The 27251-nt window shown below is 41.0% G+C and overlaps 1 protein-coding gene across 2 annotated transcripts; it reads left to right on the top strand.

The window, feature by feature from the left end:
- usb1 (U6 snRNA biogenesis 1) lies at positions 1–27247 on the top strand. 2 transcript variants are annotated; one of them, XM_073069822.1, is made up of 7 exons: positions 157–416; positions 644–795; positions 9676–9859; positions 10884–10937; positions 13489–13594; positions 19503–19583; positions 26151–27247. In XM_073069822.1, exons 1-7 carry the CDS (start codon positions 172–174, stop codon positions 26253–26255), a joined length of 927 nt encoding a protein of 308 aa, XP_072925923.1. In that variant the 5' UTR covers positions 157–171; the 3' UTR covers positions 26256–27247. The 2 variants fall into 2 exon arrangements, with proteins under 2 accessions (XP_072925924.1, XP_072925923.1); XM_073069823.1 differs by lacking the exon at positions 19503–19583 and having other exon boundaries at positions 1–416.
- Positions 27248–27251: the final 4 nt, after the last annotated feature.

Below are 27251 nucleotides of genomic sequence, written 5' to 3'. Positions count from 1 at the left end.
TCGTTAGTTTTCATTTGCAAAATAAGATCGGTCACGCTATAAGGCTAATTCATTGGGTGTGAGACACCAAGATAGCTCACCTAAATCCCATTGGAACAAAGTCTGTAATTTCTTTTACTAATGGGCAGGAGATGGGGCAGGAACCGCTCTGGGCAGCGGTGAGGGAGGGCGATGACACGGAACCTCCTACTCGACGCTGCGTTTTCCACCGGAACACAGCGTGTAACTCCTGGTTTAAGATGGCCTTGGCGGCGGTCGCACTGCAACCGAAGTGAGGGCGCCAGGAGTGGGATGTTCCTGGTGAATTATAGCAGCAGCGAGGATGAGGAGGAGCAGAAAGAACAACACCCTCCATCACTGCTGCGGCCGGGGGTCCGAGGCGATGGCGGAGGCGGAGCTGCTGCCAGTGGGCCCGAGTGAGTAAATCTGAGTTCATCGGGTAGAGTGGCTGTGTAACACCGAAATAGCCCCCCCCGCTCAATCCGCAGCATTTCCTACTGATAAATGCATCCCACTATTTCAAAAAGGAGGGGAAACACGAAACTAACAGTTACTAAGCGAAACATCAGAAGTGTGTCGGGGGATGTTTGTGTTGAGTCTAAATGTCGGTTGTTTTATTTTTCAAATGATGACTGGTGCACAGCCTGAAACCCCAGCGACTGCCCATACCAGACAGTGTAATGGGAATGTTCAAGCAGCTGGAGGAGCACGTGGATGACAGCAGTGAACACGATGGTCGAATCCGCAGCTTTGCGCACCAACGAGGGAACTGGTCAACGCTTGTGTACTTGGAATGTGAGTTACCCAGGCAAATCGATATATTATTGGTTGCGACTAGCCTCACGATATGGCCACAAGAACAGGTTACAGGCTCTATATCTTATAAAGCCGTAACAGAAACATGGTGAGGGAAGGACAGGGCTAGCAGTTCAGTGTTCCAGGGTATACACACTACTGCAATGATAGAGTTAAGAGAGGAGAGGGAATTGTGATTTTGATTTAAGATGTATACCACAGCAAAACTAATGGAGGATATTGTTAGATAATCATCTAGTAAAGTTATGTAAGTGCACTTTAGAAATAAGGGAATGATGACTTTGGTGGGATTATAATACAGGCAATTAGAGGATCAAGTGGTAGTGGCAATTAGAGGATCAAGCATGTAAAGGGAATGCAAGTAGCTGTAATATAATTATGTTCCAATAGTAGGTTGTTTTCAACTTCCCTGATATTGACCTGGATTACTAAAAGACAAAGGGCAGAATTTATTTTGCCCATCAACGTTTTCTCCAACATTGTGGAAATGGTTCTACTAGAGAGCAGGTGACACTGGACCTCCTGCTGGGAATTGAGGCAGGCCAAGTGATAGAGCTGTCGGTAGTAGGGGAACCAGTTTGGGACCAGTGACCAAATAGTTATGGAAAAAGATAGGATTACTCCTGAGCATAAAGTCCTCGATTGAGGCAAAGTGCCAGCTGGCAAGTGGGGAAGCTTTTAAAAATTCAAGGAAGCATGTTCTTGTTAAAGTGTTTTGAGGAGTGAGAGATTTAGGAATTTACTTAAGAAGATCCGTAGGGCAATAAGAGGACAAGGTCACTGGTGTGTGGTTAGTAGGAAAACACCAAAGTTGCTGTTGTAATGGACTGTGAAGATGGTTATCTGAGACTAACTAGACCAACTTGGGAAATGAATCAGAGAGCGTCAAATGGAATATAACTTGGGCAGATGCAAAGTGCAGCACTTAGTAAGCCAAATCAATGTACGACTTGCACATTAAGCTGTAGATCCCTGGAAAGTGTTGTAGAACACAGGTATCTAGGGTGCAGCAACATAACATGGAGACAGGTGACACTGGTGGAGAAGGCATTTGACACACTTGCTGTGGGCATTGAGTACAGGACTTTGACGTCACATTGCAGCTGTACAAGGCATTATGTTTGTATGTGGAATACTTGCTTGGATAAAGGAAGGATGCCATTAAGATGGGAAAGTTCACAAGGATGTTACTGGGAGGGCTTGAGTTACAAGGAGAAACTTGATAGGATGTGGCTTTACTCCCTGACTTGTAGGTAGCTGAGGGATGAACTTACACAGGTTTATAAAATCTTGAGAGGTGTCGATAGGGTGCGTGGTCACAATCTTTTTTCCAGAGTAGGGGAGTCTGAAACTACAGGACACAGATTTAAGGTGAGAGTGGAATAATTTAAAGACAACTAGAAGGGAGAATTGTCCTCACAGAGGGTATAGGGTAGTTGAGTTGCTAGATAAAGTGATAGAGGTGGGTACAATTACAATGTTTTAAAGACATTTATACAAGTACTGTATGTGGTTTAGAGTGATTCAGAGGGATATGGGCCGAGATTAAGTAGACAACTTGGTTGGCATGAATGAGTTGGATTGAAGTGTCTGTTTCTGTTTTGTATAGCATTTTTAGTGTTGAATTTCTGCCTGACAATTTGGACATAATTCACCTGCGTATGTATTGTGTAGAACTGATGCCCTCTGGTGGTATCAATGTGTAAAGAAAGCCAGAGTTGTAAAGAAAGCTGTATACTGGTTTCCCCCGCAATCTGAAGGTAGAGCGTTCCTATGAAACTGTTTATAATCTGAAATGACGTAAAGCGAAGAAGCAATTACCATTAATTTATATGGGAAAATTTTTTGAGTGTTCCCAGACCCAAAAAAATAACCTACCAAATCAAAGCAAATAGCACATAAACCTAAAATAACACTAACATAGAGTAAAAGCAGGAATGATATGATAAATTTACACCCTATACAAAGTAGAAATATTGTAGGTACGGTGTAGTTTTACTTACCAAACTTGGGAAGGCAGCGAACCAAAATCAATTTGGAGAAAAGAAATCGGCACATACACGCATGCACAAACAACTGCCCGCACAGGGCTTCATGGTCATTGTAGTCTTTCTCGGGGTAAACACACATATAAAGCGGGCGTCCTTTTCTCGTAAAAGCGAAAATCCTCTTGTTAGTGAAAACAGGTACTAATGTAAGTCTTTCGTAACAGCGAGTTGGCGTAAAGCGAACGTTCGAAAAGCAGGGGCCAATTGTAATACTTAACTGTAGTGACTATCTGAATAGAGTACTTGACTAATAGGTGACTGACCAAAATGTATCAAAAGGACCAATACCTGTTTTGTTTTCCCAAATTATTCTCAGTAAATTTATCAAGGTGTAAAGAAGCCTGTGAAGGCCAAGTCACTGCATAGATTTAAGACGGATGCATATAGATGGATTTCTAGACACAAAATGCACCAAGGGGTAATATGATAGAGGACCAGCATTGATCATATTGAATGCAAAGCTGGTTGGAAGGGCTGAATAGCTTCATATTGCCAATTTGTCTGTCTCAGGATGCTTACAGGTATTGTACCATTTTCTCCAAATTTAAAAAATATTTTTAGTAACACTAAATTAACTCTTAATGATATGTCCTTCCAAACAAAATTATGGATGTTAATTCTTGCGGAAAACAAAAGCATTGAGATTCTTTTACTTGGTGTGAAGTTTTAAGCTGTGTAAGATGAAAACATGATGTGTGTAAGGCCATAGCTTTATTGAAGGATTTATTAGTTCTGCTTTTTCCTGCTATCAGAAGTATTTATGAGAACTATAGAAAAAAACAAGGATGGTAATGTAACAAAGTCTGAATAATTTAACCACTAAAATATTAACCAGTAAGTGGGTTTACAGCAGTGGTTCCCAAACTTTTTTGGATTAGTCTCCTTGGCTCCCAGCATTCCCTTCTCCCTTTCTGGCTATTACATAAAAACTATTAAAAAAATTTTTGATTTGCGATGCATATTGAAAGAAAATAGGAACTACATATTCAAAGCAGCCTGTGCTGCTGACGCTGCTACTGAGCGATCGGAGAGATCTCCAGAGAGGAAGGCCCCGAATCCTCGGCTTTGCCTGTTGCTTGGTGGCCGGAGCCGGGGTTGAAGCACTCGGCAGAGATGGTGCTCGGTGCTCGGTGTCGGAGGGCTGGTCGGAGGCACGAAGTTGTCGGAAGTTTTCGGACGGACTCACAGTTGGCTGTGCTCGGGTGCTTCCAGAGGCTGCATCGGGAAGTTTTGCCACGTTGGAGGTTTCTTCCTTCTGCCATCTGCGTGAGATGATGGGCTATCTGGGACTTTGAGACTTTTTTTTACCGTGCCCATGGTCTGCTCTTATCAAATTATGGTATTGCTTTGCACTGTTGTAACTGTATGTTATAATTATGTGGTTTTTTTGGTCAGTTAGTCTTGGTCTGTCTTGTGTTTATGTGATATCATACTGGAGGAACATTGAATTTCCCCTTGGGGATGAATAAAGTATCTATCTATCTATCTATCTATCTATCTATCAGTAACAAATAATTGCAGCATTTATTCAAATCCATTTAAAGTTACAAATTAAATTATTTATTTAATTCCTATAAAAATAATTTTCTGTGATTTTTAGAGCATATATTACTCCAGCTATTCACTACTTTTTTGCTTTTACACCTTTCAAAGAGATGGATGGGCATGGTGCAGTGATATCAGGCTGAATGTCACTCAGAGGGAGTCTCAGATCCCCGCATTCAGTAATTTGCAGTCTGTTTCATTGCTTTGAAAGAAGTTGGGCGACTGTACTGAAACCACGCTCCACTAAATATGATATTAGAAAGGCAATAAAGAATATCTTGACTTTTCTTCATTGTGCAGGACAGCATTTAGAGATTTCTTTCTGCAATCAAAAGTCAGAGTCATAGGAAAGTACAGCACAGTAACAGGCCCTTCAGCCCACTTAGCCCATGCTGAACCATTTAAACAGCCTAGTCTCATTGACCACAGCCCTCCTTACCCCTTCCATTCGTGTACCTACCCAATCTTCTGAACGTTGAAATCGAGCTCGCATGCAGCACTTGCACAGCAGCTCGTTCCAACTGTCAAGACCCTTTGAGTGAAGAAGTTTCCCCTCATGTTCCCCTTAAACATTTCACCTTTCACCCTTAACCCATGAGCTTTAGCTGTAGTCTCACCCAGCCTCAGTGGAAAAAGCCTGCTTGTATTTACCCTATCTATACCTCATAATTTTGCATAGCTCTATCAAATATCCCTCTTAGTCTATGTTCCAGGGAGTAAAGTCTAACCTATTCAATCTTTCCTTCTAACTCTGTCCTCTGGTCCCGGTAGCATCCTTGTAAATTTTCTCTGTACTCTTTCAACCTTATTTATATCTGCTCTGTAGGTAGGTGACCCAAACTGCACACAATACTCCAAATTAGGCCTCATCAATGTCTTATCCAACTTCAATATAACATCCCATCTCCTGCACTCATACTTTGATTTATGAAGGCCAATGTGCCAAAAGCTTTCTTTATGGCACTATCTACCTGTGCCACCACTTTTAATGAATTATGGACCAGTATTCCCAGATCCTGTTGTTCTACTGTACACCTCACTCAGTGCCGTACCGTTCACTGTGTGGGACCTACCGTGGTTATTCTTACCAAAGTCCAACAGATTTGCACTTGTCTGCTTCAAATTCCATCTGCCATTTTTCCAGCTGGTCCAAATCCCACTGTAAGCTCTGATAGTCTTCCTCGCTGTCCACTAACACCTTCAATCTTGGTGTCATCCTCAAAATTGCTGATCCAGCTTACATTATCATCTAGATCGTTAACATAGATGCCAAACAACAATGGACCCAGCACCAATCCCTGCAGCACTCCACTAGTCACAGGCCTCCAGTCAGAGAGGTAACCATCTACTACCACTCTCTGGCTTCTCCCACAAAGCTAATGTCTAATCCAGTTTCCTACCTCATCTTGAATGCCAAGTGACTGAACCTTCCTGACAAACCTCCCATGCAGGACTTTTTGAAAGGCCTTTCTAAAGGCCATGTAAACAACATGCACTGCCTCGCCTTCATCAACTTTCCTGGTAACTTCATCACAAATCAAAGATTGGTTAAAGATGACCTATTGGGTACAGAACCATGCTGACTATCCCTAATTAGTCCCTTTCTATCTGCATACTCGTATATCCAGTCCCTTGGAATACCTTCTAATAATATTTCCACTACTGAGTCAGGCTCACCGCCCTATCATTTCCTGGTTTTTATTTTTGCGCGCATCTTAAACAGCAGAACATCTTAGCTAACCTCCAATCCTCTGGTAGCTCACCTGTCACTGAGAATGATTTAAGTATCTCTGCTAGGGCATCTGTAGTTCCTGCATTTGCCTCCCACAGAGTCTGACGGAACACCTTGTCAGGCCCTGGGGGGTTTATCCACCCTCATTTGACCTAAGACAGCAAACACCTCCTCCTCTGTTGGGGTCCATGATCTCATTGCTGCTTTGCCTCGCTTCTCTGTGTCTGTCTTCTGAGTAAATACAGATGCAGAGAATTTATTTAGGATCACCCCATCTCTTTTGTCTCCATGCATAGATTACTATTCTGATCCAATTTTGTCTCTTGCAATCCTTTAATACTGTATCTGTAGAATCCCTTGCATTTCTCCTTCACTTTGTCTGCTTTAATACTGTATCTGTAGAATCCCTTGCGTTTCTCCGTCACTTTGTCTGCTTTAATACTGTATCTGTAGAATCCCTTGCGTTTCTCCGTCACTTTGTCTGCTTTAATACTGTATCTGTAGAATCCCTTGCGTTTCTCCGTCACTTTGTCTGCTTTAATACTGTATCTGTAGAATCCCTTGCGTTTCTCCGTCACTTTGTCTGCTTTAATACTGTATCTGTAGAATCCCTTGCGTTTCTCCGTCACTTTGTCTGCTTTAATACTGTATCTGTAGAATCCCTTGCGTTTCTCCTTCACTTTGTCTGCTTTAATACTGTATCTGTAGAATCCCTTGCGTTTCTCCGTCACTTTGTCTGCTTTAATACTGTATCTGTAGAATCCCTTGCGTTTCTCCTTCACTTTGTCTGCTTTAATACTGTATCTGTAGAATCCCTTGCGTTTCTCCGTCACTTTGTCTGCTTTAATACTGTATCTGTAGAATCCCTTGCGTTTCTCCGTCACTTTGTCTGCTCGGGCAAACCCATGCAGCCTTTTAGCCCTCCTGATTTCTTAAGCATTCTTTTATATTTCTTATATTCCATAAGAATCTTGTTTGTTCCTACCTGCTTATAGCTGCTATGTACCTTTTTTTATGTGTCTTAAACAGGGCCTCAATATCTCTTGAAAACCAAAGTTCTCTAAACCTGATACCTTTAATTTTTATTCTGACAGACACATACAAGCTTTGTGCTCTCAAAATTTCACCTTTGAAGGCCTCCTACTTACCAAGTACATCTTTGCCAGAAAACAGCCTGTCCCAATCCACACTTGGCAGATTATTTTTGATACCATCAAAATTGGCTTTTCTCCAATTTAGAATCTTAATCTACAGAACAGACCGCCCTTTTTCCATATTTACTTTGAAACTAATGGCTTAATATGAATTTTTGAACCTCGTCTTCAGTTCGGTCATTTTGTAGTGAGATCAGTTCTTCCTCCATCTTTCCTGTTAATTCTTCATTAAAAGTGTTCAGGAAATGATTTATTACCTATCTGGAATTTGGATTGAGAGAAGATCCTGTAATCTCTCTGACATGTTTTTATGCAGCTCACCCAGGTGGCCACAGTATACTTGAAGATCATCATCTGGTATTCTTTCTTTCTCTTCTAATTCAGAGAGGCTCAGAAGTTGGAAAAGGTCATGATGGCCAATGTTGCATTTAAATGGGGTTAACTTGGACAAAAATTTGGAAATGACTGATTTGACTTTGATAAGTCTTTGCCTTGCAATTGAAGATCAATTTCATTAAACTTTTTGAATAATTCTGACATAAGCAGTGTTATGCCTAATTTTTGAGTAGATTACTGAATGAAGTAATTTATTCCAAAGAACTTTATCATTCAAAAAGCACATAAAAAGCATCTCAGACAGTTTCCTTTTGAGAGTCAACTGACTTCTGTGTGTAACAGCAAGTGTCAAACTGTTCATCATTCTCAGTACAAAGGTCTTGAAGTAGTCGAGAATTGAGAGAATGGGACTTGATTTTATCTACCAGTGTGATAACAGTACTTACTGATTTGTGCAGCCAATCACTTAGTTTTGTTGTGACAAGATGTTGTCTGTGAATTACACAGTGAATGGTAAATATGTTAGGTACAGCATTTTTTCAAAAAAAGTAATAACCCCCTTTGGTTTCGTCCTGTCATTAATGGGGCCCATGTGTTGCACAAGCAAGAATGTTGGTGAATGAAGTGTCCTTCTCTTTGAAAAATTGCTCAACAACCTGAAATATTAGCTCCCCTTTGTATCTGTTTTTAGTCTCCTTGCAAATAATAACTCTTCAGCCATGTTTTTTTCTTTTATGAAGTAAACATAACCAGGAAACAAAGGCTTATTACCTGGTAAAGTTGATCATCCAACTGCAGAGCAAATTCTGTTGTTCTCAATATATTGCACAATGTTTCTTCCGCATTCTCAAACATTTCAGCTATTTGTCTTCAGACTGAGCTATCACTGAGCAGAATTGCTTTAATTATTTGATCTGGTGACTTGTGCAAAACCGTACCCAGAACCTTTCTTACTGCTGGCAGAATCAATCTTCTCCAATTGTATGGGGCTTTCCAAATTAAGCAATGAGCAATGAAACGCTGTGTGAAGCATGCAAACCATCATTATTTTGTTGTGAAGTGCTGTCAAACGTGTTCTAAAGTATTTTCTGTTTCTGGTGATTGAAAATAAGCCAAGTGCTTATTTGCTTTATCAGAGTATATTCTGTTCAAACGTTCAAGGAGCCTGGACAAACTTTTTAACACAACAGACCCATTAGCTGCTGTTGATAGCTTGGTGCTGGTATAAATCCATGACTCAGATACTCCACACTATAGTGTCTACACTAATTTTCATTTGGTCTGCTTCTGCCATTTTTGTTATGGATTAACGACCATAGTCAATTGCCTTTCGTCTCAGTCCAACCTTGAAGGTTGTGATCAATAAAGTTGTGATATCGTAGCTCAGGCAAAACCTTGACTCTGCCTGAAGAGTGAAGTGGGGCAGTGATATCTCGGTTAGGCCATTGGCTAGGGAAATGTGGTTAAGACCATTTGAAATGGCAGATTCTGAACTTTACTCTATTGAACACCATACCCTAGCTCATAGGAATTGCATCACTGTATCATTAGAGTATGGGAATCGTATTAGCTAAGACAATACTATTGTGGTGAAAGGCAATAATGTGTGGGCCAGGCCCAGAAACAACACTATTTCTTCAGTCCAGATATTTCATGATATGCCAAATACAGAGGGTCACATTACTTTTCAACAACTGCAACATGCTTCAAGCAAAATCTTAAAAGAGAACAGGGGTTGGCAAGAGTTGAGGTGATTATGTGATCTTTGTAATTAATTATGAGGTACTGAGGATCAAATGCTTATAATAAGTAATTTGTTTCTTAAATTAACTGTAATCTCTCAGCTGTCTCCCCCTTGCTACCGCGCACCCCCCCCATCGCTCCCTTAGAAATCTCCACTGCCCCTGGGGGTGGGGTGGGGGAGGGCGATGTCACACACTTTGGGAACCTGTGGTTTATAGTAATGCAGCATTTGTTTTTTAGGGATACAAAACTGTATTCTGCACAGTGCATTTGAAATCCATATGTACCTGATTTCCAACAGATTATCCTGAAGCGGAGTTTCTAGAACTTGTTGATCTATTACTGACGCACCTGCAAACGCACAGGCTGCTTCTGACTCAGATGACGGAGTTCCATATAAGTCTATCACATACAGTGGTGCTACGCCATCACTGGATAAGCAGCTTTGTGGAATCCTTAAAGGATAGGATGACCTTTTTTGACAGGTACATTTGAAGTTTCTGAAAACTTGGTGCAAGACCCTATTTCCACAATAAATCAAATTTATTTGTATTTTAAATGATCATGACTGATTATTTATACAGCAACAGAAGTATACGACTAACATTGTTAAAATAATGTTTTGGGCACTTTTGGCAGCCTTTATTTGATAGTATTATTTAAACAGTTTCTTGTGTCTGTTGGGATCCGGTGTGACTGCAACCCACTGACTATTGGACTTCAAACTTTTTTGTTTGCTACACTTTTGAACTTTAAGGAAGGGTATAATAACAAACCTCACAAACGCCTGGACTGCTGAAATGGGCAACGTACTGCAGTTGGAATTTAATGCAGAAGACTATTTTGGTTAAGAGGATGAGGGATAGCTATAAAAAATGGAAAGAATGAAATTACCTAGCAAGTATGGAGTGTGGAACTAGCTACAGCAAAATAAAGGAGAAAGGAATAGAAGGATTTCTTGATAAAGGTGAAATGAGGAAGAATAAGAGGGTTCTGTTGTGCAATAGTTTGTTTTTGTGCTGTAGATAGGTGCATGATGAGGTATACTTACCCAACTGTAATCCATATCACATAAGAGTTTGCTCTGATGACAGAAGTGTTTGTAACCAAAGAATACAGATTATGATCAGCACAGTATTTCATAACCTGAGGAGTATTTTATGCATTGAGTTGTAATGATCTAGAATGCTCTGCTTGGGAGAGCAGTGGAAATATTTAATGATGACTTTCTGAAGAGAAGTAGGTTTATATTTGAAAAGAGTGAGAAGAGGAATGAAGCCCATTGTAATTGTTTTTCAGAGAACAGATATAGCGGTCATTTTGTGCTGTTGATCTTGTAGTGTATTGCTGTATGGTTAGAATTCGGTTGCAATGGTGTCAGAATATGTGGAGTTGATATTGGATAAATGGGCAAATATGTCAAGGGACAAAAGAGAGAACTTTTACAAACTGATGTACCTGATCCAGTGAGACTCAGTAACCACTTGGAATTTCTCCTTTGTGCTGCAGGTTTTACTGCCTTTCAGACAAAGTGAAGATCTACTGTAATCAAGAGAAGACCAGGTACAATGTCACCTTTCAAATTTTAAACATTTGATCAGAACATCAATGTACAGTGTATCCAAAAAGGAAATTAAAATTATGAAAATCTATTGTTAATTTCTATTTTCAGCAATTTATTTGAGCTCAAAAAATTTTGAGTCAGCTCTTCTTTCATCACAGAAATGTACTCAATGCAATTATTCCGTAAATCAGACAGTCTCTTGGGATGGAGGATGATGTGATTCCACTCCGGGTTTTATTGGTTCTTAGGTGACCGATAGGCCACAGGTTCTTTCACACATGAGATGGCAAGTGTCTGGTGTGGTAGGTAGTTGGGTAGGTTGTGAGGGAATATGCCATTTAGTTTTTGTGCATTACTGGTACATGGTCTCTAGGTTCTCAGGCAAATCCTATCTGCTTGTTCTGCACTTTGAGTAATGACTCAGGCAGGAGTCAGATCTAAATCCTCTGCCTGCCCGATACTCTTGTTATTTGACATGGCTTAGAACGGCATGTCAATTTTGTGTGTCCGGTGTTGGGCTACCAACATGTCCTGTCCAGCAGAGCTAATTATATGTAGGTAGGTTGATGTAGTGCTGGCTGCAAGGGGGTACTGATGTTGGTTAACATATAAATCCAATGAATTTGGAGAGTATTGCGGACAGTGGTTTGGTGATAAATTTCCAGTGCCTTGAGATGACTCTTGTAGGTAGTCCGGGTCTCAGCAGTTTGTGGGATAGTAGAGATCCTTGCTGCTTGGTAGCTTGAGTATTTTTTTGTCAGGTCTGAGGTCTTGGTCCTCGGACACCTTTTCCTCAGTCAACCAGAGGCTATGCTGGTGAACTGAAGGCAGTCTAAGGAAATGATCTTCATTTACCAGGATCTTGCTGTGAGCTTTAATTGTATGTGATTACTATTCTTCAGTGGCAACAGATTAGTAGAGGATCTTAATGCTTGTAAATGTAAGATCATCGTCTCAAGCTTGGAATTTAACCTGTGGGCAAGTGCAAGTGTAGATGTCATAACAGTTCAACCACTGAAGTTCAGGTGACCCGGATTTTGGTGTGCACTCACCATAGATTCATTACAAATGAAGATCAGCATCACTCTCGCAGACTGTCTATTGGAGCTGTGGTTCAGAATTGTGAAAAGGAAATTGGCAAAGGTGATGAAATGGCCTTGATTCAGACTGATCTTCACTAAGATTGGCCAGTTGTGGACCCATTGATTAGGGTTATGGCTTATGTGCCATTATAATGCAAAAGTCAGACGCAAGCAAATATATTTGGGCAGCTGAGTTTGAGGAGAATGTTTCATAGTCACTCCCAGTTGGAATCAAAGCTATTAGGAGGTTTGAAAAATGGCACATTGTGATTGGTGCTGCACCCTACAATTCTCTTAAGAACTGCAAGAAGATTATATCCACTCTGTCTGAGGAAGGATGGAGTGCACACTGTGGTTTGTGGAGCAGCCTTTCAGCCATTGGGTGGGGGTATATGAGGAGCACCCTGACATGACTTTCTCTATGGCATACAGCAGAGAAACACCACTTTAGTTAACACAATTGGACATCTTCTTTCTTGAACATGTTCGATTTTGCTATGCTCCTTCCACATATTGAAGATGAGTTTGTGGATTTGTGACAGAAACTCTTTGCAGGTGAGCTTTGGAGCTTAAGCAAGGATACTGTATGTTCCTGAGGCCTTGTATATTTTTGGTGAAGGTGTTTCCTTTTACTTTGGCAATCAGCAACTTGCACAGCATTCTGAAAGTATCCTGGAATATAGTGCTCTATTTTGAGCAATGGGACTACTTTGTAAAATTCTATGAAAACTAATTGTTCTTAGTTGTGAGGGCAGCAAATTTAGATTTGCTGATGAAACTTGTGCCATTAAGCAGTTTGTATGAAGCAGTTAATCTGAGGTTGCTTACACTTAAACATTCTTTACATCAAACATTTAAATTGTTCATGCTTTTATAAACACACCTTTCAAGATTTGCTGATTAATAGAGACACAACTCTTTGTCTCTTAATCAGTGTTCAATACTCTTTCCTTCCATTGGATTATTAAAGATTAACTACTTGGAGCCAATGGTGACCTTTGATAATTTTGAGATGATTCATTCTTCTGTAAAGATTGCATCTATCGTAAATCAGATATCCTTTGGGGGGAAACCAATGTAGGATAAGACTGGTATAGTTTCATGTTCTGCAACATTTTTCAATGTTAATTGCAGCAAATAATTTTGGTTTTACTGAAATATATGTTAATTTATTGCTTCAAGAATTCTGATTTTGTTTCATTGGACTGTCATGGCTCAGATGACTTTAGAAATCACAAGCTGAGTTTGGTGTAAGTTAACTTCATAGGAATTGTCCACAAGATTGTGATATCCACTGGGGTGATCTGATGGCTTTGATCTGTCGGATGATAGGTGTGTTAAGACTTTGTCACTACACAGGAAGGACCATTGACATGGGTCCTTTGTTCTGGTCTTCCTTGCGGTTTATCATTTAGCCTACACTTAATTCATGAGATTATAGAATGTATTTCTTTTACTTCTTGGACAGGACCTTCCTTGGTCTAGAAGTTTCAGCTGGTGGTGACCATCTCCTGGAAATGGTCAAAGAAGTGGACAAGTCCCTGGAGGAGTTCAATCTGAAAACTTACTATAAGGTTGGAGCTCTTTATCCATTTTATGTCATGAAGTACATTGTCATCATTCATTATTATATAACACACTAACTTCTGCAAAGTTTTATTCAATAATTTTTATTTGCCTCAAAAAATAAAATGAATTTTTAGTTTGTACCACCTACAATCACTTCTCCTAGCCCAGTTGGTTAAGATTTATTACCCTCCACAGTAAATAATTGCAAGAGGCAAATAAATAAAATGCACCATATGCAGATCAAAAGTAAAAGCAAGCTGTACTTTGTCAAGTCAAGTCACTTTTTATTGTCATTTTGACCATAACTGTGGTACAATACATAGTAAAAATGAGACAACGTTTTTTCAGTACCATGGTGTTACATGACACATTACAAAAACTAGACTGAACTACGTAAAAAAAAAACAGAGAAAAAAAACCTACACTAGACTACAGACCTACCCAGGACTGCATAAAGTACACAAAACAGTGCAGGCATTACAATAAATAATAAACAGGACAATAGGGCAAGGTGTCAGTCCAGGCTCTGGGTACTGAGGAGTCTGATTGCTTGGTGGAAGAAACTGTTACATAGTCTGGTCGTGAGAGCCCGAATGCTTCGGTGCCTTTTCCCAAATGGCAGGAGGGAGAAGAGTTTGTACGAGGGGTGCGTGGGGTCCTTCATAATGTTGTTTGCTTTGCGGATTCAGCGTGTAGTGTAAATGTCCGTAATGGCGGGAAGAGAGACCCTGATGATCTTCTCAGCTGACCTCACTATCCACTGCAGGGTCTTGCGATCCGAGATGGTGCAATTTCTGAACCAGGCAGTGATGCAGCTGTTCAGGATACTCTCAATACAACCCCTGTAGAATGTGATGAGGATGGGGGGGTAGGAGTTGGACTTTCCTCAGCCTTCGCAGAAAGTAGAGACGCTGCTGGCTTTCTTTGCTATGGAGCTGGTGTTGAGGGACCAGGTGAGATTCTCCGTCAGGTGAACACCAAGAAATTTGGTGTTCTTAATGTTCTCTACCGTTGAGCCGTCGATGTTCAGTGGGGAGTGGTCACTCCGTGCCCTCCTGAAGTCAACAACCATCTCTTTTTGTTTTGGACACATTCAGAGACAGGTTGTTGGCTCTGCACCAGTCCGTTAGCCGCTGCACCTCCTCTCTGTAAGCTGACTCATCGTTCTTGCTGATGAGACCCACCACGGTCGTGTTATCGGCGAATGATGTTGTGGTTCGAGCTGTGTGTTGCAGCACAATCGTGGGTCAGCAGAGTGAACAGCAGTGGACTGAGCACACAGCTGGAACATCAGAGATTCTCCCCCACCCCCCCCCCTTCAAAGAGCAGTGTTTCCCATTCTCCACCATTGATGTTGCCATTGTCATCATCTCCTCCATTTCCTGGACATCCGCACTCACCCATCTTTCCACTGTTTTAACAGGGATAGAGTTCCTCTTGTCTTTATCTACCACATCATGAGCCTCTGCATCCAGAACATCATTGTCCTTAACTTCAGCTATTTTCAACAGGATCCTACCAACAAATACATAGTTACCTCCCTCCCACTCTCTGCTTTCTGCAGGGATCGTTCCCTCTGTTATTCCTCTGTCCATTAATCACACCTCACTAATCTCGCACCTGGCACTTCTCCCTGCGAGTGGAAGAAGTGCTACAATTCGTCATCCACCTCCTCGCTCACCTCCGTTCAGGGCCTCAAGCAGTCACTCTGAGTGACATAACATTTCGCTTGTGAATCTGTTGGGATTGTCTACTGTGTCTGGTGCTCCTGATGTGGCCTCCTCTGCATTGCTGAGATTTGACTTAGACTGAGACCATTCTGTTGAGCACCTGTGGATCATCAAAGAGATGAAAAATCTGCTGAATTGTGGTTTAAACAACATGTGGAGACAGGAACTCCTTGTTGCAGAAATCCAAAGGAGGTAGAATCTGAGTATACAGTAACAAAGGTTGGTGCAGAAATTCATTTGTATTAGCGGCCACTGGTCTGGGGAAGTTGTGCATCTTAAAATTAAATGCCAGCTACATCAGTACCTGCTCAGGGAATTTACTGTTGTGTTCATCACCTCTGTCTACACCCCCCTCCCACCTGAGTGCAAACACCAAGGGTGCACTGGAAGAGATTTATAGTACCATTAGCTCTCCAAGAAACAAGAATCTGGATGATCTCTTCATAATTGCAGGAGACTTCAATCAAGTTAACTTGTAGTTTGCACAAATTCCACAACATATCACCATGGCCACTCGGGAAACAAACAGACTGGACCCTGTTTGTACAACAGACCCAAAGTCGCCCCACACCCTCATCTTAACCTCTCTTACTACATCTACATAATGTTAATCCCAGCATACCGACCACTGCAGTAAATGGAGAAACCAGTCAAGAGGACTGTCACTGTATGGCCTAATGAAGCAGTCTCTGTGCGTCAGTACTGCTTTGAATGGACAGATGTTCAAGGAGGCTGCCACTAACGAGTAGAATATGCCTCAACTGTCATTGGTAAGTGCATTGACGACTTTGGTACCCAAGAATAGTCATCTCATGTCCCAACCAGAAGTACTGGCTGAATGCAGAGATCTGCTCCCCAGTAAAAACCCAGGACACTGCCTTCATCTCTGGTTACAGGACATCTCAGAACAGCCAGAAGAAACCTCATCTTGGGTATGAAGAGGGCAAAAGTTGCCTATGCACAAAAAAATTCAGGAGCACCTGCCTGATAATGATCCTGGTTTATGTGGCATTACTTGACTACACAAGAAAAAACGTTAACTGTACCAGTGAGTCCTCACTCTGATGCTCTAAACATCTTTTATGCGTGCTTTGAGGCACTCAATGCTGGCCATGAAAGCTACCCCCCTTCAAGGTGAGCAGCCACTGTCTTAACAGCAGAGAGTCGACCCCCATAAGGCAGCCGGGCCAGGCACCATCCCAGGCTAAGTACTCGGGGAGTACGCACACCAGCTCACTGACATCTTCAACGCTTCATTCATCCAGGCTGCTATCCTACGTGCTTCAAATCAGCCATCATCATCCCAGTACCAAAGAACTCTACACCTTCAGAACTAAGCGACTGCCACCCGGTTGCACAATCATCATGAAGTGCTTTGAACAGCTGATAATGGCACATACTGTATCAAAACCTCCATTCCTGCCACATTGGTCACTCACCAATATACTTTCCGATAGAACCGCTGTATGACAGATGCCATAGCATATGTCAAGCACCTGGCCCTGACACGCCTAGAATTCAAGGACACTTGCGTCACAATGCTGTTTCTGGATTTCAGTCCAGCATTCGACTCTATTGTCCCACAGACCTCGGTGAACAAACTCCTACTCCGCAGTCTAAATACACCACTGTGCTACTGGGTGATGGACTTCCTAACGAACAGACCTCAGATGGTGACGATGCACAACCGTTCTTCCCAGCCCATTTTTCTCAACACGGCTGCCCCCCAGGGATGTGTACTGAGCCCTTTGCTGTACACTCTACTCACACATGACTGCACAGCCAAAAACCCAAGCAATCACATTACCAAGTTCGCAATTGACACGACGGTGGGGCTCATCAACAACAATGATGAGATAGCCTACCCTACAGAGCTGAGGTGGAAGAGCTCGAGGCCTGATGCCTGGCAAATAACCTCTTCCTTAAAGTCAAAAAGACAAAGGAGAAGATTATCACCTTCAGGAGAACTGAGAGTGCACATCACACTCGACCTCTCGTGGTCCCAGAACATATCCTGCACAGTCAGGAAAGCTCATCAATGCGTCTGTTTTCTGAGGAGGCTGAAGAAAGCTGGTCTTTGCACATCCATACTCATGCCATTCTAAAGATGCACAGCAGAGAGCATCCTGACAAGCTATATCATTGCTTGGTACAGAAACTGCACTGCAGCAGATAGGGAGATTCTACAATGGGTAGTCAAAACTGCCCAATCATCACCAGCACCAGCCTAGCCGCCATCAAGGCCCTCACCTTGCTAATGGGATGTTTGTCTAATTCCCATCAGGGAGGAGATTATGTAGCATCCGCGCCAGGATCACCAGACTCAAAATCTGTTACTTTCCTCAAGCAGCAAGGTGATCAACACCCCTCCTATGACCTCCACCACTACTTTATCATTTCCCATCAGTCACCTTATGTATAGCGTAGTATCAGTCTGTGTATAGAGCTATCTTGTGTATTTACATTTGTTGTGTTTTTTGTTACTGAGTTTTTCTCGTGCATTTTCAGAACTGGAGAACGATTATTTCATTCTCCTGTACACTTGTGTACAGGAAATGACGTTAAACCATAACAAGCAGAATTTCCTGGTGGCCAGCCACTGTATCTTTTAGAATGGATTTTAATGCTGTCAATGGTCTGGGACCAGAGCACATCACAGAATCACTTTACTTTTATAATCCTGTTCAACCTCTCAGGTCTTCTTCTGTCAGTATCTTAAATTTAAACAGTATCCCTCAAAATAACATTGGCAGGTCAGTTTTTTAAACTATATTCCTAAACTATGGAACTTAATACTAAAATTGTATGAGATGCAGTCTCTGCTTTCATGTTTGTTGTTGTTGTTGTTGTTGTCGTCGTCGTCGTCGCCGCAACAACAATTCCTATTCTGACATGTTGGTTATGGCCACCTCTACTGCTACGATGAGGCTGTTCTCAGGTTGGAGAAACACACCACATATTTCATCGGGGTAGCTCCAACCTGATGGCATGAACATTGCTTTCTCTAATTTCTGGTCATTTATCCCCCTCTCCTTTTCCTGTACTTCCATTCCTTACTCTGTTCCCCCTACCTCTTCTCTTCTCACCTATCTATCAGTTCCCACTGGTGCTCCTCCTTCCATTTCTCCTATGGTCCACTCTCTCCTCTTATCACATTCCTTCTTCAGCTCTTTACCTTTTCTACCTCTCACCTCCCAGCTTTTCATTTCATCCTCACTCCTCCACCCACCTGACTTCACCTACCATCTTGTACTTTCTCTCCCCCCACCTTCTTATTCTGGCTTCTTCCCCCTTCCTTTCTAGTCCCAAAGAAGGGTCTTGACCCAAAACATCAATTGTTCATTCCTTTCCATTAATGCTATCTGACCTACTGACTTCCTCCTAGCATTTTGTATGTGTTACTCTGGATTTCCAGCATCTACAGAATCTCTTTGTTTGTAGTTTGTGTGCTGCTAATATTGGCTATGCTATGTAAGTGGAATTAAATTGTGTAAACCTATTAAATCATGTGATTTCATTTTTGAAATGAGATATAACAGGTCATTTGATTTGTTTAATCATAAAGGGAGATTCCACAATTTGCCATAGCTTTGTTTAGTATTTTGCAAATCATTCTAGGATTCTAAGTACCATTTCTCTCTAAAATTGCAAGTAACAACTGTTTCAAGTTGGCATTCTAGAATATCCTTTCATATGTAAAATTGTTCCAAACTAAATCTGGAATGTAGTTGAATCCAAACAAAACATAAAGATGTCAATTAGAATTTAATGTGCTTTAGTATTTTAAGAGGGTCATGGAGAGACTGAAATCTTGTCCATGTATCTACTAAATATATCTGTAGAATTTCCTGGTATCTTTTCCATTTTAAATCTTCATTTCTTGAAGTTGACTCTTGCAACTAAAACTAAATACTTTTGTATACCTCTAACATAACCTATCTTTTTTTTCTTTACAGTAGGGGAACACTGAATTCCACTATTATTTGTTTTCATAATTATTACACTGGCTTAGTCTTATAATTTTGTACAGCATCTTCAGCATTGCGCCAATGCAATCAAAACAAAGTGTGACAGAGTGTGACCGATCATGCTTTTGTGAAATTGCCTTGGTTGTTTTGTTTTGATGTTTTCATAAAACACAAGTACTCTTTCATGTGTATTAAACCCATTTTAATTTTAACAGAACCCTTCCTTTCACATTAGTGTGGCTTGGTGTTTGGGGGATTCTACTGCTGAGCTTGAGAAACACCTACAGGAGTTGCAGGTAGGTTTTGAAGTAAAAAAGCAAATGAGTTGCATTTTTTGCTTGGAAATGTTTTTTAACCAGCCAGGTTTGAGGTGGTTAATTTAGCAAACATTCAAGCCTTTGTGAGAAAAGGTTGTGAACCCTTTGCAGTTTCATAAAATGGGGCTCTGATCTTCACCTCAGTCGCAATAATAGGCGAACACAATCTGCCTAAGGTAATAACACATTAACAATTGTACTTTCCATGTCTTTATTGAACACATTGTTTAATCATTCAGAGTCCAGGCTGGAAAAAGTATGTGAACCCTTGTATCTAATAACTGGTAGAGCCTCCTTTAGCAGCAATAATCTCATTTCTTTTCATTTTCAATTTTTTTTATTGATTTTTTAAAAAAATGAATAGATACAAATCAGAGGAGAAGTTATATCAAATACACAATGCAAAAAAACGTACAAACAACAATAGGGCTGTGTACTGTCAAAGTCATATAAATAATCTCCACCAGACATTTCCCATAGCTGCTGATCAGACTTGCACAATGCCAAAGAGGAATTTTAGACCTTCCCTCCATACAAAACTGTTTCAGTTTATCAGTATTTCTGGGATACCTTGCATGAACAGCCCTCTTCAGATCATGCCGCTGTATCTCAATTGGGTTAAGGTTTGGATTCTGACTCGGCCATTCCAAAAACACAATTTTTTTTTCTTTTTAACTTATTCTGTTGTTGAGGTATCCATGTTTGGGACCATTGCCTTGTTGCATCATCCAACTTCTAATAAGCTTCAGGAGACGAACCGCTACCCTGGCATTCTCCTATAAAATGTCTGGATACAATTTTGTATTCATTGTTACCTCAACGATTGCAAGCTGTCCAGGCCCAAAGGCAGTAAAGCAGTCCCAAACTATGTTGCTCTTTCCACCATGCTTCACAGTTGGGATGAGGTTTTGGTGTTGGTGTTCAGTGCCCTTCTCCCTCCAAACATAGTGGTGTGCATTTCTGCTTTTGTCTGATGAAGTTCAACTTTAGTCTCATCTGTCCACAGAAAGTTGTCCCAGAGTGTTGTGGAACATTCAGGCAGTCTTTTGCAAATAACATGCAGCAATGTTTCTTTTCTTGGAGAGCAGTGGTTTCCTCCATGGTGTCCTTCCACGAACACTATTCTTGTTCAGTGTTTTTATTATACAGTAGTGGACACATGAACAGAGACTTTAGCAAATTCTACAGATTTCTGCAGGTTTTTTGCTGTTACCCTTGGGTTCTTTTTCACTTCCTTCAGCATTGCACACTGTGCTCTTGGTGTGATCTTTGCAGGATGTCCACTCCTAGGGAGAGTAGTAATAGTATTGAATTTCCTCCGTTTGTAGACAATTTCTCTTACTGTGGACTGATGAACATTAAGGTCTTTAGAATTGCTTTTGTTGCCTTTTCCAGCTTGTGCATCACTACAATTATTCCTCTATGGTCTTCTGAGAATTTTGTTTGAGGCATGGTGCACATTAACAGATCTTTCTCGAGAAGAGTGGGGTCTGTCAACAACCTGACTTTTTGTGCCTTTTTTTAATAGGGCAGGACACCTCTACAACCCACACCTCCAATCTCATCTCATTGATTGGAACACCAGACTCCAAATAGATTATGTAGAAAGCATTATCCCAGAGGTTCACGTACTTTTTTAAACCTATACTGTGATTGTTTAAATGGTGTACTTACTACTGATGAGAAATACAAATGTTCGTGTGTTATTGGTTTATGCAAATTGTGTTTGTCTAATATTATGACTTGGATGAATATCAGACTGCATTTTATGAGTAATTAATGCAGAAATTTCAAAAGGTTCATAAATCTTTTCTTACAGCTGCATTATATTATAACTATATTTGTTAGTCTCATAAGAATGCTCTTAATTGGCTTGTAAAATTTCAAAAATTGCATACTCTTTAAAAATATATTGCCATCTTCCTGCGTTAATCATTCATTTGTGAAAATATTACCACAGATGCTCACAGTCCTTTGGATTGCTGAGTTGCATCAAGAATTATTCTTCATCTCTTCCTGATAACATTTTATATTGTCCACGTCAGAATCATTCCTGATAGTCATCTCAGTGACTTGTTGCAAAATAGAAGAGAATCTAACAAATGTCTCCAAGGGATCCTACCACTAAATGTAACTTTAACCACTATGCTTTCTGCCAGGGTCGCTCCCTTCGTGAAAACTTTGTCCATTCGTCCCTCCGCACTAATCTCCCTCCCAGCACTTATCCCTGCAAGTGGCCAAAGTTCTACACCTGTCTATTCACCCCCTCCCTCAACTCCATTCTAAGCCCCAAACACTTCCTTCAGGTGAGAAAACACTTCACCTGTGAATCTGCTGGGGTTGTCCATTGTGCCTGCTGCTCCCAATGTAGCCTCCTCTATATTGGTGATACCTGTCATAAATTGGGGGACAGCTTTGTCGAGCACCTCCTCTGCATTCACCAAAGATGGCACTTCCTGCTGGCTGAACATTTCAATTTAAATTTTCATTCTCATATGTTGGTCCATTGCCTCCTGTTATGTCACGATGAGGGCACCCTCGGGGCCGAGGAGCAACACCTCATATCCTTTCTGGGTAAATTCCACCCTGATGGCATAAATATGCTGGTCATGGAGCACGTTAAAGCCTTCCTCCCAGCTATAATGGACTCTTTCCAGTTCGCTTACCCCTCCGAACGATCCACTGACAGTGCAATAGCCTCTACCCTCCACGCTGTTCTGTCCCACCTAGAAAATGGTGTCTCATGTGTCAGACTGCTGTTTATAGACTTCAGTTTGGCATTTAACACCATCATTCCCAGAAATTGGGGGTGGGGTGGGGGGGGGGTTCCTCACTGAGTCTCAACACCTTCCTCTGCAACTGGATACTGGACTTAACAGTAAGGCCACGGTCAGTCCGTGTGGGCAGCAACTTCTCTCATCCTATTAACGCTGAGCACTGGCACTCCCCAAGGCTGTGTGCTCAACCCTTTTGCTGTTCACACTGCTGACTATCCCAGCATCCAGCTCAAACCTTGTCGTCAAGTTTGCGGATGACACAACAGTGGCTGGCCTCATCAATAACAACGATGAGATAGAGTATAGAGAGGAAGTGGTGTGGCTGGTCGATTGGTGTGTGAAAAACAACCTAAGCCTGAATGTGGAAATCATTGTGAACTTTAGGAAGGTGTAGACAAACTATCCCCCACTATAATACATGGCTGCTCCGAAGGGGGAGAGAGAGAGAGTTATGTGCACCAAGTCCCTGGAGTTCACAACATGGATGACCTCACTTGGTCCCTTAATATCACCTCCCTGAACAAGAAGGCACAGCAGTGCCTCCACTTCCTAAGAAGATTGAGGTAAGCAAGGGTCCCACCCCACCATCTTAACTGCGTTTTACAGGAGCACCATTGAGAGCATCCTGACGTTGCATCTCCATCTGGTGTGGCTGCAGTTGAGCCTCGGACCAGAAGACATTTCAAAGGATTGTGAGAACAGCTGAGAGGATATGGGAGTCTCCCGACCATCTATCAGGGACGTTTATCAGGACCGCTGGGAACGCAGGGTCCTTGGTTTTATTAAAGATCCCACCCATCCATCCAACATCCTCTTTGATGTTCTACCATCAGGCAGGAGACTACGATGCATGAAAACAAGAATTGTCAGGATGAGAAACAGGTTCTTCCCCCAGGCCATTAGGCTTCTAAACTTCCAGTTGCATCATATTCGAAGTGTCACTGGTTAATCTGTTCCATACCTTACGATATTTAATATTAATGCACTTTAGTTTTTTATTTATGTGTGATTCATCTGTAGATTTTATCCTTGCCCTCAAGTTATCATGTGTTCTGTGTACTACTGTGCTTTACACCCTGGTTCGAAGAAATGTTGTCTCGTTTCTATATGCATGTGTATAGTTAATGACAATTGTTACGTATTCAGGCAACAATAAATATAGATGAGTTAGGCAAGGGTTTTCATAACAAAATAACACCTTTATTAAACACTGAAAACCAACCCCCCCAAAAGTAAACAAACATTAGCTCAACTGGAATTCAGCTGCTGTGCGGCAGACTCAGTTCTTAATAGCGCTGCAGTTCAAACAGTTCTTAAAGCGGTATTGAAAAAAAACAGTTCTTTAAAGCGGTATGCCGAAAGTAAACAGTTCTTTAAAGCGGTATGCCGAAAGTTCAACAGCTCACAGTCCTTTTAAAAGGAGAGACTTTTTAAAGCGATTTAAATTCTCTTCCACGTCGTTGTCCTTCGATTCCCTCAGCGTCGAACTTTCCCACGAAGAATTTTATAAAATATAACGGCTTAAAGGTACTGACCTTCCTTCCACACTATTCTCAAATCCTTTCTGGTCAAACCCAGGGATTAACAGCAAGAATAGTCAACGAAATCCCTCCGAATGAGGATCAAATAAGGTCGAGACCAATCCACCGTCGAAAATCAATTCTCCTCGATTTCTATCTTCCAAATTCTTATCTTCACTCTCCACCAGCAAAGAAACCGCTGGCGATGACCTTTTAAACTTTAGGCATTATATAAAACTTCATTTTTCAACTAAACTGCGTCATCACATTAAATCACGCAGTGACATGAAGTCAGCTTGGCAAATCCCGCCACGAACTGCCCCACCTGACAGGGTGGGTCTTCCTTTTATACCCTGTAAAAAAAACCTGTCACATGACCTCTACTGGCGGGAAAATGACGTCACTCCACCATCACAAGACCATTACCTCAAGTCCAGTATAACTTCAACCCCAGTCACGTGACAAGGGTACCACTGTCACGTGTCACGGGTACGTAACACAATAAACTTGATATCATTTTTTTCCCCCTTCTGATTTTTGAAAAAAAAAATCACCTTCCCCTCTCAACAACACACACAAAATGCTGGTGGAACACAGAAGGCCAGGCAGCATCTATAGTGAGAAGCGCTGTCGACATTTCGGGCCGAGACCCTTCGTCAGAACGAAACGTCGACAGTGCTTCTCACTATAGATGCTGCCTGGCCTGCTCTGTTCCACCAGCATTTTGTGAGTGTTGTTGTTTGAATTTCCAGCATCTGCAGATTTCCTCGTGTTTACCTTCCCCTCTCCTTTTTCTATTCCCGCTCTGGCCTTTTCATCTGCCTATCACCTCCCCCTGTGTCGTCTCCTCCTTTACTTTCTCCCATGGTCCACTCTCCTTTCCTATTTGATTCCTTCCTGTCCAGCCCTTTACCTTTTTTGCTCACCTGACTTCAGCTGTCACCTTCTCGCTATCCTCCTTCCCCTCCCCACTTTATTTTTCTGTTGTCTTCCCACTTCCTTTCCAGTCTTGAAGAAGGGTCTTGGCCTGAAATATTGACTGTTTAATCATTTCCATGCAGAATTTCTCGTGTTCGTGATCTTGGACATTCACTGGTTTGAGGAGAGGAGGCAGAATATTTAAGCCTCATCTGCCTAGCTTTATCAGAATGGTTTTCTGAGTCACTCCAGAAAGCCTTCATCAATACATAGTTAATATGAAATGTTTTGAATGAGTAATAATGAGCAAAATATGTGAAGTATTTTCATTGTAATAGCTTTTCTGTTCATTGCGCATTGTTGATGACAGCACCTTTTAATTCTCAAGTGGTCTGTGACCATGGCATCAGTAGTATATATATATTTTTTAACATTTGTTTTAAAATAAAAGCTTTTTGCATTGATATTTCTTTCTCATGGATATCATCTTCTCTTCCAAAATCCTGAAATGTTGGCTGAGCTTTCCAGTTCTTCGAAGTTGTCAGTCTTTCTACCTGAACCTTGACATTGAATGCTGGCAAAGTGTTTGATTGCACTAGGTGTGATGCTTGAGGCTGATTATGTTGATTTTAATGTCTTCCTTGTCACAAGTACGGTGACTATTGCTGGGCAGTCCATACTGTGGCATATTTTTAACAGGCTTACAACTGTTCAGACACTAAAAACTGAAATCTTGTACTTTCCATCTGTGTAGCCTCAGCGTGCATTAACCTGATTCTTAAATGTAGTTGCAATTTATTTTTATTTCTCTTTGTATTAAGCTTCTATACTCAAAATAGGATGATCTTTGGGATGACCTAATGCTGCTATTTAAGGGAACACAAAAAAACATTGCTCTTATACCATGAGGTGGGCACTCTTATTTGAGAAACATACTATCTTTAAATGAAATATATAAAACTTTGCAATGTATAAAGCACAAACAATTATTGTCTCTTTTCATTACACAGTCAGAGAGGAGGTACACAATCAACGTATAAAGAAAAGCTTCTTTACCTCTGCCTTCAGATTTCTAAATGATCAACGAACCCATGAACACCACCTCACTATTTTGGCTCTTTTTTTGGAGCTACTTATATATTTTATATCTATATATGTGTTATTGTAATTTATAGTATATTTTATGTATTGCACTGTACTGCTGCTGCAAAACGACAAATTTGAAGACATGCGCTACTGATAATAAACTTGATTCTGATGCTTCTAGATTAACATATTCCAATTGCAGTGTTATGGAAGTGCACCTAAATCTGAACTGTTGTTCTCTGCAGGAATTGGTGGATACATTTGAAAACAGTGCCAGGATCCTTCAAATGTACGCAGATCAAGTTCGGTGCAAAACAGGAAACAAGGTTTTCTCTTTTCCCCTGCAATAGCTGCTGAGGAGGGCTTGACGATGAGATAGAAGTGGATGACAGGTTGAAGGAGAATTACAACAACAAGCTCTGAAAACGGCCCTATTTTTCAGTCAGCTGTTCGGTTATGTAACGATGATGTCACCTCTTTACCTTTCATGGATCATGCATAGTGTCTAATTCATCAGTGCATTAACTAGTCCTTTGTTCAAATAAAAACCACTGCAGTTTTAAATGGAACAAAGAAGTGTGAAAATAAGATTGTCTTGAACTCAAAGCTGAAGTGAAACGGATGAGTATTAATTTAAAATTCATCATATAATAGGTTTAAGGTGAGGGTGCAGAGATTTCATATGAACCCAAGGGATGCAGTTTTGACCTTGATATGGAATGAGCTGACAATGGAATTGCTTGAAGTAGATACAGGACGTAAACCATATTTAAAAACACTTGCAGAGCGTCAGATAGGAAAGGTTTCTGGGGGGGGGGGGTGGAATATGGATCAAACAATGGCAAATGGGACAAAGTTAGATTGCAGTCATGGTTAGCATGGACCAGTTGGGCCAAATGGCCTGTTTCTTTGCGGTATGACTCTAAAAGCAGAATTGCCTTTATGTACATAATATGATTAAGCCTTTTGCTAAATTATTACAGGTTTAAGTTCGGTTATACTATTTTCAGCAAATGAACTACAGTTATTTAACAAACTGACTCAATGTTGCCTTTCCAAGGGTAGCTAAGGTTGTGTAGTTACTAATGACTAGCTTTTTGGATGTTGATCTCATTCAAAGAGTGAACTTTAAAAAAAGCTGTGAAGTAGCTGAGCTTTACAGTAATTTCTATTTTTCCAATTTCTATTCATTGTTGGCTTTTTAAAAACTATTTTAATGATCTTGATACTAAACCAAAGCTTGAAAGAAATGAAGGTTTGAATTGTTTAGTGTTGCAGACTTCTTAATGTTGTTTTTGAATAATAAAAAATACTTCTCAATGTTGTTCTTGAATAATAAAAATACT

Source organism: Hemitrygon akajei, chromosome 17, assembly GCF_048418815.1.
Source record: "Hemitrygon akajei chromosome 17, sHemAka1.3, whole genome shotgun sequence".
Classification (NCBI taxonomy): Eukaryota; Metazoa; Chordata; class Chondrichthyes; order Myliobatiformes; family Dasyatidae; genus Hemitrygon; species Hemitrygon akajei.
Note: the sequence above shows the minus strand (reverse complement) of the source record. Positions and strands in the feature narration are given on the sequence as shown.

Bases quoted from the DNA above. Each gene is read 5' to 3' on its own strand.
- usb1 (XM_073069822.1), top strand. From the start codon at position 172: ATGACACGGAACCTCCTACTCGACGCTGCGTTTTCCACCGGAACACAG. The intron at 9,860-10,883 runs GTACATTTGAAG...TTTGTGCTGCAG, and splicing joins AGGATGACCTTTTTTGACAG to GTTTTACTGCCTTTCAGACA. The intron at 13,595-19,502 runs GTTGGAGCTCTT...TAATTTTAACAG, and splicing joins ATCTGAAAACTTACTATAAG to AACCCTTCCTTTCACATTAG.